Source organism: Crotalus tigris, unplaced genomic scaffold (assembly GCF_016545835.1).
Source record: "Crotalus tigris isolate CLP2741 ecotype Arizona unplaced genomic scaffold, ASM1654583v1 scf7180000024291.2576520, whole genome shotgun sequence".
Taxonomy (NCBI): Eukaryota; Metazoa; Chordata; class Lepidosauria; order Squamata; family Viperidae; genus Crotalus; species Crotalus tigris.
Genome location: NW_024100464.1, coordinates 2,083,005 through 2,102,145, shown reverse-complemented (window position 1 = coordinate 2,102,145; position 19,141 = coordinate 2,083,005). Strand labels below are relative to the sequence as shown.

Sequence of the window (19,141 nt, the reverse complement as noted above, 5' to 3'; positions counted from 1 at the left end):
GAATGAACAAAGACTTGCAACAGAAATCATGGATAATAATAAAAAAAAAAGTTTCTTCCAACATATTAACAACAAGAAAAAAGTCAAGGAAACTATAGGTCCACTAAAGAGAGAAGATGGCAAGGAAATAACAGGCAACAGGGAGAAAGCAGAGCTGCTTAACTCATACTTTGCATCAGTCTTCACACAAAAAGCAACTATAGCCCAACATACCAAAAACATCACTGCAAAAGACAAATTAGAAACAAAAATTAAAATAAGTAAGAAAATCGTAAGAGAACACCTATCTAACCTTGATGAATATAAATCACCAGGGTCTGACAGATTACATCCCAGAGTTCTGAAGGAGCTGGCAGATGTTATCTCAGAACCATTGCACTACATCTTTCAAAAATTCTGGAGCACTGGGGAAGTACCTGAGAACTGGAAAAGGGCTGATGTGGTTACCATCTTCAAGAAAGGAAAAAAACGGATCCAGGAAACTACAGACCTGGGAAGATCCTAGAAAAGATAATTAAAAAACAGATCTGCAAACAACTAGAAGCAAACAAAGTTATAACTAGTAGCCACCACAGGTTTGTTAAAAGCAAATCATGCCAAACCAATCTTATTTCATTCTTCATCAGTCACTAAACTAATAGACCAGCAAAATACTGTGGACATAGTATACTTAGATTTCAGTAAGGCATTTGATAGAGTAGATCACAACCTACTCCTAGGTAAGCTAGAAAAAGGTGGAATAGACAACATCACCACCAGATGGATCTGTAGCTGGCTGGTAAACTGTACTCAATGCATAGTCCTCAATGGCACTACATCCACATGGAAAGAAGTAAGCAGTGGGGTACCACAAGGTTCCGCCTTAGGCCCAGTACTCTTCAATATCTTCATAAATGACTTAGAAGAGGGAATTGGAGGGGAACTCATCAAATTTGCAGATGACACCAAACTGTCAGGAGTAGCCAATACCCCAGAAGACAAACTCGGGATCCAAAAAGATCTTGAAAAACTTGAACAATGAGCCCTATCCAACAAAATTAGTTTCAATATGGAGAAAAGCAAAGTTTTACATTTACGTAGGAAAAATCAAAGGTACAAGTACATATTGGGCAAGACCTGGCTTAAAAACAGTAACTGTGAGAGGGATCTTGGAGTCCTAGAGGACGATCACTTAACCATGAACCAGCAGTGTGCAGCAGCAGCCAAAAAAGCTAATACAATCCTGGGTTGTATAAACAGAGGTACAGAATCAAGATCACGCAATGTATTAGTACCACTTTATAAAACCATAGTAAGACCACACCTGGAATACTGCAGCCAATTTTAGTCACCATATCACAAAAAAGATGCTAAGAGTTTGGAAAAAATTCAGAGATGAGCAACTAAGATTATCAAAGACCTGGAGACTAAAATGTACGAAGAATGGCTGCAGGACTTGGGTTTGGCTAATCTAAAGAAAAGAAGAAATAGAGGAGACATGATAGCAGTATTCAAGTATTTGAAGGGCTGCCACAAAGAAGAGGGGGTCACGTTATTCACCAAAGCACCAGATGGTAGGACAAGAAACAATGGTTGGAAACTGATCAAAAAGAGAAGCAACCTGGAATTAAGGAGAAACTTCCTGACAGTGAGGACAATTAATCAGTGGAATAGTTTGCCCCCAGAAATCGTGGACGCTACCGTCACTGAAGATTTTTAAGAAGAGGCTAGACAGTCACTTGTCTGAGATGGTACAGGTTCTCCTGCTTGAGCAGGGGGCTGGACTAGAAGACCTCCAAGGTCCCTTCTAGCTCTATTCTATTCTAAGATTCTAATTCTTCCCAAGGGGACATACCATCTAACCCAGAAATTGAGTAGCATAATAGATCAGATGGAAATTTTGCATCAAATTCTTAGACATAGTAATGTATGCTAAAAGTCAAAAAGTGACTAAGGAAGCAGATTATGTTACATGATAGCTTCTATCAATTGTTTATTGTTATTGTGCTACCAACAACGGGAAGAGATTTGGCTTCAAACACTAAAATGGCTAGTGTTGTCTCTCTTGCTTCTCCCTTCCAAGTTCTCAGTATCCTGTTAAAAGTCTGACATGGTGAAGGGAAAGCTAGTGGACAAATTTGATAAAATTTATAATTAAAATGGACAGTGAATTTTTTTAGAAGAAATTTGTTAGACTCTGTTCAGCAGAAACAGAAACATTTGGACTGTAGGAAAAGGTATTTTTGTGTAGATGATCAGAATATCTCTGGAAGATTTTCATATGTAATTTTTTTTAAAATAATCATCTTGAGGGGTCCTTGGTGCTCTCTGAGTTAGATTGTTTTCTTGCAGACATTTCATTACTCAAACTTGGATAATGAAATTTGGATAATGAAATGTCTGCAAGAAAACAAACCAAATTCAGAGAGCATCAAGATCCCCTGATTTCAGTGCTGAGCTACACATATTCTCTTTTATTGATTGCTCATCTTGTCTGATAACAACCTATTGAATGATGCTGTTCACAGAATTAAAGTTATTTTGCAGGTTATAAGATATGCATTAATAAAAATGAATTGCCCCAGAAACTGTTTTTGTCCACCAAATCCAATATTTAATTACATTCTTTCCTTAAATTTTCTTTTCTTTTTTCTTTTTTTTTTTCTTTTTCAGCAGGGGAGGAAGAGTGGTCTTGTTTATTTTAATCACTAAAATGTATCAAGACTTTTTTTCTCTGCTGTATAACCATTACTACACTTGGTGTTTCCCCCTTCTATAATTTTATTTTATTGCCAAAAATGCTGAGGGAGCACCACAGTTGGGCACAAAGTGCAATCTCAACAATTATTGCTGTGCATTAGTACAGTATACATAATTGTCAAGTTTACCTATTTTCTATCTATGGCAGAAGCAACACACCATATTTTCCAGTTAGAGATGTGCATAAATGTTATGAAGAATATTTCATAAAAAACAAAAACACGTTCATGCACAAACACCACAGCAAACAATGCCAGTTAAATAAATGTGTTTTGCAGTTCCTAATCTTTTGTTCAGGATTTGCACAGAGGAACATCCTGATAGATGTGTTACCTATACCATTGTGTGTGTGTGTGTGTGTGCTATAAATGGTATACTTTTGTTATTTGAAATGAAAATTTGTGTCTTCTTTATTTTAAAAGGCAGGCTGAAGAAAGTAGTTATTCTGCTCAAGCAACTTAAACAGATGTTGAAAGATAGGATGGTACATAGAGTTCCTAGAATCTCTTCATGATGGATGCAGCATGACCTTGAAAATCTAGATCAATTATTGAGGCCATCTGTTTTGAGAGGGAGAGCTGTACTTTTACTCCCAAGACATTCCTGTGAGAATTAAGTACTAATTAAAGTTGGGAAAGCTTCTGTATGTTCAGAAGAACATGTCCTATAAGGCAAAACATTGATATCATTGTCTTCTAAAAAGAATTTCAATGCAGGAATGAGAGATATTGAAAATGAATCAAGGTAATTGCCGCAGATTTCTTGGATTATCCATTGCAAACCAATTTCTATTTCCTGAATTATTCTGTAATAGTTTCAGGATCTATTCCAAAACCTGGCAAAGGCAACAGGAGTCTCTTAGCTATGGGAGACGTAGAACTTTTTGGCCTTAGTGACTATTGTTGTATTCTATAATTTCTCCTCTGAGAGGCAAAGAAGGACTTTGCACAAACTAGCCAGAGCAGAGAAATAATTAGTGTACTCTTTTCCAAATGTATCTTCTCACTTTGCTTTGAGAACTAGAGATTAAGCAAAGGGGTTTGCAGAATTAAAGCAGTGTAGATGTTACACAGAGCATCTGCCTGCATATTGCCATTGAGCAATTTAGCAAAGAGCCAAGCAACTGTGTATCTTCCAAGGGGAAGCACTGAACAGCTTAGCACTGCAGTAATGCAGTGGAGCTGACCTGGGCCCTGAAGTCTCTCCCTTCAAGCCTAATGTCATGTTTAGCACTAAACCTTGCACGTTGAGCTTTCTCATAATTAACATACTGAGTTGCACGAGAGTTTCAAAAATAAACCCCTCCAGCCTGTCTCATGCACTTCAGTTAGTTTACCGCTTTTAAGGCATTTTTGGGAGAGGAGATACGGGGGAAAGTTGAAAATGTTTTGTGCCTAGAATTGCTTTTTCAGTCTCAACTGATGATCAAGATAATATCTGCATGTAATTAGTTTCAAGTATGACTTGACATAACTTGGAAAGGGTAAAGAGAGAATGACCAGAGTCTCATGCCCTATTTTCTCCTCTGTCCAACAAATGACACATGCTCCTCTCTGGATGTAGATGTGTGGGATCTCTGGATGGACATTGCAGAATGCAACTATTGAGTCTGTTTTTCATGCCACATTTCACTACCCTGCCAGGCTAGCCATAACAGCTTCATTATAGGCTGTCACCAGCACCTGTCCTGAAAATGGCAGTGTCTAAGCATGGCATGCTGTACTCATTGGCTATACATTTACATTTATGCAAGTTATTTTAGAATAATACGATTCAGTCTTCCAGACATCATTACAGAAAATATCAATGCTTGTTAAGCTATTAGAATGTTATTCATAACAAACTTATCATCCCCCCCCCCCAAACTGGAACTACCCCACACATCAAGTTCTGAAAGTCTATTTCCTGCTGAAACCCATTAGAGAAAGAGAGAGGTCTTTTTTAATGTAAAATTTATAGCTCTTATACCCTCTCTCTTTTTAAAAAAATTTTATGTTTGCTTGCACTATTCTCTGTGCTACTAACCTGACCATATTGTTTTCTGTTTGGGGTTGCTTTGCATGCCATTCTTTCTTCTTGGCTGAGAGGCAAGTGGTTGCTCCTCTTCCTTTCTATGATTCAGGTACCTCACTCTTTCCTTTCCAGGTTCTTCCAGTTCTTTTAACATGTCAAACTCTGGAGATTTGTTCATGAGCGTGCAGTCACTCAATGGGGATTCTTACCAAGGGGCCCAGGTTGGAGCCAACGTGCAGTCACAGGTAGGGATCCATCGGATGTACTGCCAGTGAATGCATCAGGGTCAGAATGAAGGGCTTGGATCCTATTGACTTCCCCCATTAGTGTCCTAAGAGAGGAATTAAACTCAACAACCATCAGATCCATAAAAATGAAACAAAAGGAAAAAAATAGCAGGGAAAAAATGAGGAATGTATGTACATTTTCTGAATGTATTTGGCTCTGACTTCATAGGAGGAAAATCAAAATTTTGAATGAAAAAGAATCCTAATTTGCTTAGTGAGTTTTCTGGGAGAAGGGATCATATATTTATACACTGAATTTATTATTCAGTCTTCCATATTTTTATCTTCTGCCTAGTTTAATAATAAGAGAATGCTGGTACATTACTGAAGGGCCTTAGTCCTACTTCAATATCATACCAAATCCTGCCATCTTTTCTCAGAAACCAGCTTAATAAGCAAGAGGGTAAAAAAATCAAGTCAGAAACAAACAGTTTACTATTGAGGTAGTAGTTAGAACAGAACAGGTATTGCCATTATAGCCTCTTGAGTATTCATATTTTTTTCTGGAATCTTTTGCCTATGCCTCATCTCATTTGGGATTCCCTGCCACATCTCACTGGGGTTCTTAATAATATTGCCAACTATCCAAAAATGTCCATCTTTTGACAGTGCTGCTAAAATCAGTGCAGATTGTACTGTTAGACTGAACATGCAGAGTGCGTACAGCAGTAACAAGTAAGAGAAACGGATGAGGCTGAGATCCATGGGAACTCACATAAGGTCACTTATACCTTCAGTTGCAGATGGCATTGAGAAATCCTGGGTTATATAATTGATGAGTAAATAATAGACTTAACAGATTAGGAAAAAGTTTCTTCCTTCTGCATAATTGGTAAGGCTGCCAAAGAAATTTCCAAATATATTTTCTTCTTCCTCATTTTAAAATCCAGGATAATAAACTGTGTTGTCTGCACACAGTAGATGGGGATATGGATGGGAGGCAGCTTCACTTTTTACTCTTTAAAGTGATCATAGAGAAATCTGTGAACCAGTACTCATATTACAATGACTTCCAAAGAAATCCTTCTTTTCTAATAAACATGTTCCTAATTCTTTCTTTGTTGTTGGTCTGTTTAGGTGGATACCCTTCGCCATGTTATCAGCCAGACAGGAGGATACAGTGACGGGCTCACAGCAAGTCAGATGTATAGTCCGCAGGGCATCAGTGTAAGAAAAATAGGCTTCCTTTTCTCTGTTTCTTCTTCTACTCCTTTTTCTTTTTGTTCTCTTGCTCCTAATTATTTCAAAGCCATAGGGCTCAAAATGCCACTTAGGACTTATCTTAGCTTTACGGTCACCTAGTTTATTGCTTTTGTATCGGTCCTGCCAATGGCAGAATTCTAGCTGCAAAAAAGTGGCAAGTGGGCAGGCCTTGTACAGGCAGCTGGCGTCTACAGCTGTCAGACAGAATCAGCATTCACATGGCACCTGCGGCCACTTGCGTTCTGCTGAGAGAGGCTACTAAACAGGTGACACCTATTGCAGTGGCAATAGGGTATATCACCACAAAGCAGGATGCAGACATCTCCAAAAAGATGGCCAAAGGCTGAGACCCAATTCAGCTGAACATGCTATCAAAAAATAGAATAGTTCTCTTTCCCACTCCAATCACTGTCAAAGAACAAAACAGATGACTACCCGATTAATAAGCAGGCTGATAATTATAACAATAATTATTGTTATAATGTAACAACTAAAGAAAGAAAAAGAAAGCTGGAGTGGAATGGAGACATCTTCTACTTGTTCTGACTTGCGCTGTCTGCTTGTGACTAGCATGAAAATTCATAGCGACAAGCTGTGTCTTACGGAGTGAAATTGATCAGACAGTCACAAGGAGAACGGAATGTAGATTTGGGACAGCAATCCAACTTCATTTCTCAGATCAATCATCTACCATTTCAATAGTGATGACAGAAAACTGTCTGGAAAAGGAGGCTGCCACACACAATGTTGGGACTTCTTTCTGCCACTTTTAAAGGTCAAAAAGGGAACTCTACTCAAGGGGTGACCTAAAACTAGTAGAAGGATAAAGTGTGTTTTGCTTCTTTGTTTTCATACATGCCTTGGACAATGCAAATGCCAGTTTTTTTTGGGGGGGGGAGGTTTACAGATTTCTTACTCATCTATTCCAGAAAATTCAGGAATTTTGTTCCCTTTAATGCTCAAAGCTTTGCTGAACTAAACAAATCTTTTGTCAATGGGACTATACGGCATACCATCACTGAGGGTGGGTATTCTCTATGAGTTTGTATCAATTTCAAACAAAAGCATCAAGGGTAAGATATTATGTGAGGCAATTCATGACAACTGCTTGCCAAGACTGTATATCTTTCATTATGTTCTTTGTTTGTTTTGAGCTATACAGAATTGTAGGGAGAAAAATCCAGATATTTAAATATTCAGGTTTAGAGGTCCACCTGTACAGATTTCCGATCAACTGTTCAGTCATGAGAATGTTTGGTTTTGCTTTGGTGGTGGGGTATTGCTGAAGATAACATAGTTGATTCAGAGCTATTTTACACACTAAAGACTCATTTTACAGAAACAGGACAGTCACATAGGCTGCCCACACAACATTATTCACATATAAAGTGGAAGGAGGGAGATTTAATGAGACCCCCTTCCCACCTTGTTTCTTTGCCAAGCACTTTCATTCCAGATTGGCTTATTTTGGCAGATAAGATTAAGCCTGAAAAAAATACCTACAAGTAAGGAAGATGCTCCCTTTTATAATATTAAAATTAGATTTTCCCTCCCACTTTATGTGAGTGAGGCAGACATGTAAACATGCTTGACATAGCCTTCAATCTGTCAACTCAGCCTATACCTCTGTCCCTGCAGGCACTTTTCTCCTAGCTTTATTCTGATACCAAAGTGAGATAGATGGAGTAAAAGTACTTCAGGTGGTCTAGTGGGAAGAGGTAAGGTGGGGAGGAAGAGATTTCAATTTCTTAATTAAAAAATGAGAAGACAGCATGCTGCAGAACAAACAGCCTACCCTCAGCATAACATCATCTTTATTTTGAGAAATGCTATGGGCCCCATGTAGGCCCAGTAGGCATTTTTAGAATAGAAAAAGTGATTGCAACCCTATACTTTAAAAAAAATGCTCATCTGCCCAGCAAAATACAGATGCTATAAACTGCAATGTATCTTGGGAAAGGCTAGCTAGATGAGCAAGTTAGGGAAGATGATGGGGAACTCTCACCAGTATGTCTTCTGATAAATGGTATTTTGGAATTAGTTATGTCTATTATGGCAGCCATTTTATACTATGCAAATCTCATGGCAGCCCTTTTCTTAGAGTATTTTCAAAGTTCTCGGAATTTAAAAAATGCTCACCAGCCCCAAATAGGGGCATTCTTTTGTATTGGTGAGAATATGTCTTCATGGGCATTTCACTTTGATCCCTATCACCTCAATATCCTCTGCTGTAGTGAATGTCCTTTAATGGTTATATATTTCAATATTTCATCAATATTTATATCAGTATTCCAGAAAAACAGAAGGAAAGGATGGATGGATGGATGGATGGATGGATGGATGGATGGATGGATGGATTGGCTCCTCATTAAGAATTGGGGAAAACACAGATTGGTAAAGTGGAAGAGGAGAAAGAGCAGTCATTCTTAGATTGAACTGTTGTGTTATTTGAATTATTTTTCAATCCCAAACCAGCTGCATCTGAATAATACAGCACTTGTATCCTATTAGCACCATGTCTGATGTCACCAGGTGGAACAACAAAGCAATCTGAAGCAAACATGTGCAGACAATTATGTCTGCTTATATAAAGCCATTGCAAAAAGTAGGCTTGAAAATGCCACATGAAAGAGTCAATCATTTTATATTAACCTTTGTGTTAGTTTAATTCATTTCCATTCTGGCTCTTTAATGCTGAAGAATAAATGAATCAGTGATGGATCATGATGAGATATGATACTTATCTACAAACAAACCTTACCCTCACACACACCCCAAGAACTGATCTCCAGAACAGAGTGAGGGAAAATGGGGGAGAGAGAGGGAGGGAGGATGGGAGAGAGAGAGAGAGAGAGAGAGAGAGACTTGAAGAACGGAGTATTAACCACCTGCACATTACACAAAACACTGGGTGTCATGTACAGGAGAATCACCTGTGAAATAACCAAATATGCAAAGAAAATTGGAATGAAAAGCATGAGTAGATGTATTATATTATTATACATGGCCCTAAACAAGTAGAAAAAGAAATCTTTATTTCTATGTATAGTACAAAAATAATATGATGAAACATTTAAAACAGATCAAAGAAAGTACGTATACAAGTAAATTATGGAATTTTCTATCAGAAGAGCAAACTGAGTGGCATCAGGTAATCCTCAGACCATTTATTCAGTGACAATTAGAAATTATAACAGTGCTAAATAAAGGAAGTTTCGACCCATCCCTGAAGTTACAGCAGCACAAACACTGATAAAAATGTGAGTGCTTGGCAGTGCACCCATCCTTACAACCACAAGGGTGCTGCAACTTTGTACAAAAAGAGCAGGGATTGCTGAGGAACGGAATTAAAGGCATCATCAGCTTAGAGTCGTTGTGTTCCCACAAGTGCTCCAAGTCCAATCCCTCCTGAATTCTGTTGACTCTGATCTGGCGCCAATTTAGTATTGCACTTTAGTTGACCAGATTCTTGTGCAAAGGCTTGAATAAATCTTCTATGCTGCAACCCTATGAATGGTCTTGATTCTTTGCACCTGTCAACTTTCTCCCCCACCAATAAAGTCAAGGCCTGGGGCAGTGGCAAGTGCCTTGGTGCTGTTATCAGGTGCCACCATGCAGGGTGCCCTAAATTTGGGGGGAGGGTGCTAGATAGACAGGTGTGGGGACTTAGGTGCATTCCTCACTGGCAGAGGTGAAATTGAAGCCTAGGGTTGTGGCAGGTGGCTGTGACTGCTGAAGGCCCCAGGTCAGAGTGATATGCCACAAAGTCAGGCTAGGGTGGCTGCAGCTTTGCACCACACTCAGCAACTCTATATACACCTCATGCAGGGCCTCCCACTCTCCTTGAGACACCCCTGTGCTTTGCTTAATAATCAGAGATCCAGTTTGATGTAGTGGTTAAGGTGCTGGTTTAAAAATGAGGACCCCACCTTAGGCATGAAAACCAGCTGAGTGACTTTGAGCCAGTCATTCTCTCAACCCATCTCATAGAGTTGTTGTTGTGGAGAAAATAGAAGGAGGAAGGTATGCTTGCTGCCTTGAGTTAGTTATTAAGTAACAAAGACAGAATAAATATCTAATTAAAAAATAATAAAGCTTCCTGATCACTTAATGTCCACAACTGGAATATTGGGATTGTGATAGTTGAGTGAAGTAGTTATGTGGGTGTCTTGCTTAATGACTGCCTCACTCAACAACTGAGATTATGGGCACAATTGTGATCATAGTTCAAGGGCCAGAGCAATTAGCAGGAAGGGATGATACTAATTTGGAATACCATGTATGTTATATTAGTATAATATTATGCAAGATCCCGAGAGAGGGGGGAGAGAAGCTATCTAGGGAACAATCAGAGAATGTATAGCCTGTAGCTGCATAGGAGGCAGAGAAAGAGGCTTTAGAAGGATCCTCCCTAGCTTCTCAGGCTGTAAGGAAACAGTGGGATATCTATGCTTTCGGATTTGCAAATTAATGTAACCTTACACGAAAGTAGAAGTTGCTCATCTGGTCTGTTTCTTATCTGCTATAGCTGGGAATTGACAATCAACAAAATGGGTGAAGTTAATTCAACAATACCCTATACATAGGTATAGCTTTGATCTTGGAAGAGATGGTTACTACATCTCTCCTCCAGAATCATTTTAAATCTTGTGAAATAAATAAAACAGAAATAAATGATCTGCAAGGAGGAAATATTTATTATATAAATATTTAGTGGTAGAAATACATCTGTTCCAAAAGCTGATGAGTAATCAGTAATTATGTTCATGTAAATTAAAATCCAGAATACATTGCATGACATGATCCTAATTCAGTTTATTTCATTATTTTGGCTTTTCAAGGAAAATTTAGGTTTTTGTTTTTGTTTTAGATTTTCATTGGCTGCTAGCCATCTTCCTACTGTATGTAATCTCCATGTCAACAGAGGGAAAGACAGTACCAGTTGAGGAGGGGGGGCAAGGCTTTGATTCAAATACAAGTCTTGACAGTAATAGAAACAGAATACCAAACTAGAGCCCCTCTTTGGTATGTTGAATTACAAACCCAATTAAATAAGTTTTACATTTAATTGGCAATTCATACAGATTTTCATTTTCATTAATCTCTCATTTTTTTATTAGTAAGAAGCAAGATGACAGCCTGTTTGGTGTTGTGGTTAAGGCACCAGACTAGAAACTGGGAGACTGTGGGTTCTAGTCCCACCTTGGGCATGAAGCCAGCTACTTGACTTTGGGCCAGTCACTTTCTCTCAGCCCTAGGAAGGAGCCAATGGCAAACCGCTTCTGAAAAACCTTGCCAAGAAAATTGAAGGGACTTGTCCAGGCAATCCCCAGGAGTCAACAATAACTTGAAGAGACAAAACAAACCAGAAAAAGGCAGGAAACATGCTTTGCTTACGTTGATGCATACCTGCATTAAAGTATACACCATCTTAGAAGAGGCATTATCTTCTATCTCTGAATGAAAAGGAGAGAATGCTCCTTTAAGAAGCTGATTAATTTAAATTCTCATTTTTGTAAAGTAAGTACACTGTGATATTTTTACTACTGCCTTATTAATTGAAATACAATTTCAATAAAATATTTTACTATTCTAGTCAACTATTAGATTAAATGTTGGGAAACTTATTCCAGTGTCATCTTCGATGAGCAAACCTTTGAGGCAGTTGAAATTCTCACTTAGTCTACAATGACAGTAAGCTGTTGCTGGCTTTTTAGATTCCTTAGTCTCACCTTCTTTTTTGTTGTTTGATAGTTCCATTTTAGCCACATAATCCAAAGACAGTTTTTCCATTTCATATTTTGCAGCAAATACCTGAAACAGATTCCTTTGCCTCCCCAGAATCGGATCTAGAATTAGGGTCAAACTAAACATTACTTGAAAAAAGATGATATCAAATAGAAGGTCAGGAATCTGCACGCATGAATGGCTGCTTATCTAAATTGGACCTTGCAAGTTACCAAGACTTAGTATTTTCTTACTTTTGCCTAATATATTAGACTGGCTTTCTTTAACAGAAAAGATCTTCTTGTTTCCTAATAAGTTGCACAAATGCAGCAGGCAGATTTGGAATATATTCTTTTGCAAATTGGGTAGAGGCCAGATAGATTGCCTGAGACATCTGATTAAGAAATTCAGTATAAGTTACTGGAATTGGACTTCTTGTGCATACATGATCCATAAATGATTACTTTAAGGGTTTTCTGTTTGCTTTTTTTTAGTAGAAACTGGGTGAAATTTGCAGATGAGCTAGGACTAGGACTGATAGGTTCATGTCTTCTAACTGTGACTGAAATTGGTGCAGAGAGCTGTGAGCACATTCTTTTAAAAATGGCTCTTGTTGTGTATGTTCTCTCTCCCCCCCCATGTGTAATTTGATGATGGGAATTGATATACAGTTGTAATAAACGTTTCTGTGCAAAATTTAGAGTGGGGGAGAGGTGGAAGAGAAAGCATGTTCTGAGGAATGAAGATTTCTCATCTTGGTATGACACAGAATTATATTACAGTTATGTAGGAACCAGGGTGGCACAGTGGTTAGAATGCCATATTGCAGGCTAACTCTGTCCACTGCAAGGAGCTCAGTGCTGACCAGCTTAAAATTTACTCAGCCTTCCATCCTTCTGAGGTTGGTAACATGGGGGTCCAGATTGTTGGGGACAATACGCTAATGTTGTAAACCGCTAAGAGAGTGCTATAAAGCACTGTATAGCAGTATATAAGTCTAAATGCTATTGCATCTGTTAAATCCTGGGGGCGATGGCGAATGAAAAATACACATGTTCCTGGAACAGCTCTTTATTGTGCTTATTTCAAACTCCAACAACGAGCAAAGGCACACAGGCCTCCTTTTATACATCCCCATTCCCCAGACAAGATGGCAACATTACTAGGCACTTTTTGCGCCTTACGCATGTGCGCTTGGTCGCCGCCACTCAGTCTGGTCCCGGGCAGCTTTTGCAATTGCCCGGGAACCTTGCAATGTCCCGAGCCTGCATTTGCAGGCTCAGGACACAACAGCATCCATGTTCCACAGCATGTGGCAGTCTCCATGTGAATCCTAGATTTATCCTCCATAACTTTTCTATTGTAAGGAGAGAGCTTCCGGAGAGGATCCAGCAGTGCTTGAAGTTACTCAGAATTAGTCCCTGAACAACATATCTAGGAAATCAATAATAAAATCGCATCTGAAACAATAATCTTATGTCAGCTCTGAAATTGCATGGGGGATGAGGACAAAAACAATAGCATGTGAGGCCAGCAAACAGTCTAATAATTAAGTGGTAGTTAAATGGAGCTACTGTACCTTCTCATTTGGTGGTAGGGCTGGTGTCTGGTGGGAAAGCGCCAAAGTTTTCTCCCCAAAGTGAAAATTGGACATATATGTTGAGTTCACTTATTTCCTAAAGATTCTGTGTCTTTCAAAGGCACTGGGGGCAACTGAGCATCTCCCCAGCAATGAGGAAGGGCATGTTCTTGATTCTCAGAGCATCTCTTCAGAAACCCTGGAATGGGGGTAAATAATTTAAATAATAAGAATGTCTGTGTTGTACAAAGATTATATCTATTCCTCCTGTTTAATTGGGCAACTGCAATAAAGCCCTTTCTAAAAATAATTTCAGTGCACAATAGAAGACTCTTCCCTCCCTCCCTCTTTTCTCCACATTTTCTGATTCTTATAATGACCCTGCAAACACTAAATGTCATTTGAGTGCATTAAGCAGCAAACTCTCCAGTGACATAGCAATTACAGTTCTGAAATAGATTTGGTGTGTCATCGAAGATAAGGGTTTTGAAAGTTTCTGTTGTGATTATAGCTTGTAACTCCAACAAATAACAGGCTTCAAAATAAGAGCCTGCCAACAGGGCCATTGTGGTGTTCCCTCAGTGATGGCACGCAAATTGCTATTAATGTCCTAAGTGTACTTGAATATGCCAGTCTCCGGGCGGCAGCGTTGGCTCAGTGTCTCTCTTTATGCAGCTTGTCATTGTTGAGCTGATAATCTTTGGTAATTGCTGCTGCCTCTTGCTGTGGTCAGAAAGTGGAAGTGCATGAGCTGGTTGCATCCTCTAGGAGATAGTAAACAATGAGCTGCCTCTGTCCTGTAAATAATGTGGGAGCAGAGCAAGCTGGGCAGATGTGCAGTCCCTGCAGATATGGTTTGCTGTTACCTGTCTCTGTTTGGGGAATGAGAGTGATCCTTCTTAGGCTTGAAAATCTGTAAACCACAATATCCAGAAACACCAGCCATCTGGGCAAATGGGTTAGTCAAACTTTAGCCAACCTTGTGGAAGTAATTACCTTAATTTTGTATCAAAAAGGTGCATTCCTTAAGACTGAGGGCAGAGCAGAATTTTGCAGTTCTGGAAATCACTTAGACATGACAGATATTACAAATGGGGAAAACAAAACTTCAAACTGGGTTTTATATCTGGTTTGTATCAAATGCATAGAGTAATGTGATCATGTGAGGAGAATTCTAGCAGAGGTGGGAGCTCAAAAGAGATCACAGATTAGTTGTTCATTGGCAGGAACCATTGTTCTTTTCATCAGAATGTGAATAGGCATTTCAGTGAACAGAACTTGATCACCCTTAGCAAAGGTTAGTATCTGTCCCTGCTTGATGTACTTCAGTTAGTCAAAATACTGATAATCCTTGAGATTTATTTGTTAAGACAGCTTGGCCCTGTATATGGCCTTTTGTTTGTTTGTTTGTTTTTGTCCATGCTAATTTTCAGCCACATGACAGCAGGCTGAGCTGATCAGATGATCCTTGAAAATAGGTTCTTTATTTAGCATGGAGTTGGGGCAGGGGGCATTTGATCATGGTTTCTTATATTTTCAGGGATTGCAATTAAGCACAAAAATTTATTTGTACTGCATACAGACATTTCAGCCTTCAAGAACAGACTTTAAAATGTGCTGCTATGGAACTCTTGGAATGAGAGCTTTAAACAGGCAATATTTCTTTTTTCTCTTTTCCATTCCTTTTCCTTTGGATATAGCACTTAGGCATTCAATAATTCATGATTTGCAATTTATTATGGGAATACTTAGTTGAAAAATATTGGTATGAGATAATAGAAGTACTCTACAATATGTGTAATATGCAATTTATAAGGACTTAAAATTAAATTAAATATTAGTCATGTCTTTAAAGAAGAATGAATTTGGTGACTTTTATTTTGGAGAAAAGCAGCTCTAATATAGAATTTTATTTGCTCTGGATTGTATCTGACATTTCTGTTGAATTTAAAATTATTTCTGCTGTTTTTTACATCCTGAAAAGATATTTACCACAAAGAACATCTTTGAGGTTAAATAAGAGCCCTATTCAGTAATCTAGGATTATGTCTTGAATCAAAATGAGATCATGTTCCAAATTATTTCTTCAAAATAATATCAGCAAGATTAGCTATGTAAGCTATGTATGTGTAGCACCACCCCCGAAGGGATCACTGAAGTCCGAGTTCTCCTGGCCCTCTTAGTCTGGCTGCTAGTCCAAGGGATCCCTTACTTGGACACTTCTGCTTGACAGAGGAACGTGGTGTGGTGGTGGTCAGTCTCTGTCAGCAGCAGCCCACAATAGGTGATGATGGTCAGTCTCTGTCAGGCAGCTCACGTGAGATGATGATGGTCAGTCTCTGGCAGCAGGCAGCTCATGTGAGATGATGATGGTCAGTCTCTGGCAGCAGCAGCTCACATGAAACGATGATGGTCAGTCTCTGGCAGCAGCAGCTCATGTGAGGTGAAGATGGTAGTCAGTCCCTGGCAAGCAGCTCACAATAGGTGATTGTAGTTAGTCTCTGTCAATAGGCTGCTCCCATCTCTGGTAGTAGCAGCTCACATGAGATGATGATGGTCAGTCTCTGGCAGGCAGCTCATGTGAGGTAATGATGGTCAGTCTTTCTCAGCTGCTCATAGGAACCTCCCTTGTTCTATCTCTTCTTCTCTCTTTGGCGTTTCTCCATTGAATCCTCTCCTACTCCCATTCCCTTCTCTCCTTCAAGCTTGTTCTACAGAAACCTCTCTATCTCTATCCCCCCCACTCCATCCAGCTTACTCACCAAAAAGAATAAAAACAAACCCAACCAACCTCCTCCCTCACTCTCCCTCTGTCTGGCTTGCCACACAGAAACCAGGAATAATAAAAAAAAAAACCTTTTTGCCAACTTCCTACCTCGCTCTCCCTCCTTCTGGCTTGCCTCTCAGAAAAGAGAAAATAAAATCTTCTTTCCCCCCAGTCAATCTCCCCCTTTAAAAATCCCTCCCCAAGAGCCTTGCCCTGCCACCAGCCACTGCGGAGGCTGCCGGAGCTCCCGAACTCTCTGCCAAATCCACAGAGCTCCAGCAAAGCCTCCCAGCCAGTGCCAATCCCCCTCCCACTCCCTCTCTACTACACACTCCCCCCACCCAAAAATTCTTTGGTCCCCTAAAGAAATGCTTACCAAGAGTCTGGGTGTCCGAGGATGGATCAGAATTTTGTCTAGCAGTAAGTACTGCCTCTTCTGTGCTGTGGCCAAGAGCATCATATGTCAGTCTTCTATTTGGATGTATCACTCATTTTGATCTCTGTACTTTGGATTCGGCTGTAATGAAAATCCTCCTGGGACTTTCCGCACCCAAAAATCTCCGGGATTGGAGGTCCATTCCCTGGTTCTGGTTGTTGTGAGGCATGTGAAAGGATTGAGACTGTCTCCATAGGCTCCTCCAGCCCATGATCCCCTGGAGCGGGTGGCACTCTCTCCAGTTCTGGCAGCTCCTCAGACTGCTTGTCAGCCTTCCATTAAGAACTTCTCCCCATTCCCAAGTTTCAGATACAAACTCAGGAGCATCTGGCCTGAGCTGCTCAAACCCCATTTCAGTGTCTGATACAGGGGGAGCTGTTGCAATATTTTCCAATGACCATAACCAGTTCATACAACCTTCTTCCTCTTCTGTGTCCTCCTCTTCTCCTTTCATGGATGAATCAGGTTGTGCTTGAGTCACTGGTCTCCTCCTTGTCAGGCATAGTCAGTTGTTTTTGGAGCAGATGCTGAGAGACTCATATCGCCTCATTTAGAGGCAATAGATGATTTCAGTGCCATGCTTTCAGAGGCCTCAGCTCCCTTCTGGTCAAATCTGGTACACTGGCAATCCATGTAGCTTCTCACTGACAATGTATGACTGAAAACTTAATTGGTCTGCTAGTTTATGCTTCCCAGGAATGCCCAGATTTCTCAGTAATACCTAATCACCAGGTTGCAAATCTTGAATCCTCTCCTTCAGACCATAATTCCTCCTGTTTCTCTGTTCTTGAACCTCTGAAACGTCTACAGCCTTCTCATATGCCATCTTCAGATTCCTCCTCAACCTGTCTACATAATTGCGGTGTGAACTGAATGAAGTTTCATCCATTGAGATGCCAAATGCTATATCTACCGACAGCTGAACCTCCCTGCCAAACATCAGTCGATATGGTGTAGTAATCAGTCCTTAGTCATTGAAGGGTGCAAAGAAATGGCCGCTAGCACGCAGCATTTATTTGTTTTTATAGAGTTTTACAAATAGCAAAAGTTACTGCATGGCAATAGCATTTCATTGGCTAAAATCCTTTACCAATCCTCAAGAGTAAAAAGCTATATACTTTCACATCACTATGGTGATGTGAACGGGGGAAGATAGATGCAGAGAGGAGGGGTACACAGGCTTTGGAGGGCAGTGTTCTGCACATGACCTTTGCCTGTCTCTCACCTCTACATCTCACTCTTTTTTGTTTTGTTAGACGAAATATCGCCATAAGCGGGGTTAATAAAAGGATTATAATCAGGAGAGGAGCATCCTTGCAGTTGTTTATATAGGGCCAAAACTTGACCCTGAGGCAATGTGAGAGAAGATCTACTGGGATTTAAAGCTCTAATACATATATTGCAAAATGAAAGAAATACATTACATAAACAGCACCCATAAAGATCCTAAGGTACCAATTTTAAAATCAGGGGCCAAATTGTGTAAAATATAAATCTGGTGCTGGATGGTTCATGAATTATCAGAAATATTGAAACAATACATTTCCTCAAAACGTTTACAACCCAAATGCTGGTGCAGAAGCAAATAATCAATTGCAGCGTGATTTTGCAAAATAGCTTTTCTCAAATTTTGCAGTTCATGGTTGATCGCTGAAATAGTTGAAGAAGTAGTATTAATTGTTTTTGCCAAATTTCATGTAATAGCATTAATGTTGAGGTGAGCACGAACATCAAGTCCTGGCACGCCCACTAGAGATATAGCCAATGCTACAAAGTAAGGTTGTCTCAGAGTCACAAGTGTTGTCTAGCATGACACCACGTGGATATTGGTTCATGTGAACTTGTTGTTTGGAAAGCAAAACAGGAATCAGGCAGCTGAGGCAACATTGTGCTTCGCTAATATTAGCAGGAATATAATTTAAAGTTTCTTGACCACACGTAAAAAACCCTCCTTGCAGTAGCCAAGCATGTCCAAAATGAAAGGAAGTCTCTATTGAAGCTGTGCAGTTTAAAGCAGGTGAGCCAATGTGATGACAGTGAGGTTTTTTAAGCAATAACCTCCCAGAGTCAGTGAAGTTTTGAATTACTGCAGAAGGGGTGCAAACAAAGACTAAACATGTAGAAAGCAAATTTTCCATGTCATACATTTCAGATAAACAAAAGAAGTCATTTTGTGTGATGTTAGATTTTGCTTCATTCGTTGCTTGAATGATTGTTTGAGTGAGATGACAGTTGCAGTTGTCAAAGGGCAGATGTTAATGATCAGACATAAACAAATGATGGATAAGAAATTTGCAGTTAAAACCGCAAAAATGGCAGCACACAGGTTCTTGGGGATCAAGTTCTTTACATCTCCCACGTCACTGGCTGCCTGGCATGTCAGAATTGGA

At 39.6% G+C, this 19,141-nt stretch overlaps 1 protein-coding gene across 7 annotated transcripts in view; it reads left to right on the top strand.

The window, feature by feature from the left end:
- PBX1 (PBX homeobox 1) overlaps window positions 1-19,141 on the top strand; it is a 579,370-nt gene that overhangs the window by 424,673 nt on the left and 135,556 nt on the right. For 3 of the 7 annotated variants that reach the window (XR_005554387.1, XM_039324020.1, XM_039324018.1), the window contains exons 7-8: window positions 4,885-4,997; window positions 6,117-6,206. Coding sequence is in view for 6 of the 7 variants with exons in the window: in XM_039324020.1 (XP_039179954.1) it covers window positions 4,885-4,997; window positions 6,117-6,206 (203 nt within the window). In the remaining variant the exon portion in view is untranslated. Of the gene's footprint in view, window positions 1-4,884; window positions 4,998-6,116; window positions 6,207-11,362; window positions 17,826-19,141 lie in introns of those variants that run through there. The other 4 variants (XM_039324024.1, XM_039324022.1, XM_039324019.1 and 1 more) reach the window with 3 other exon arrangements.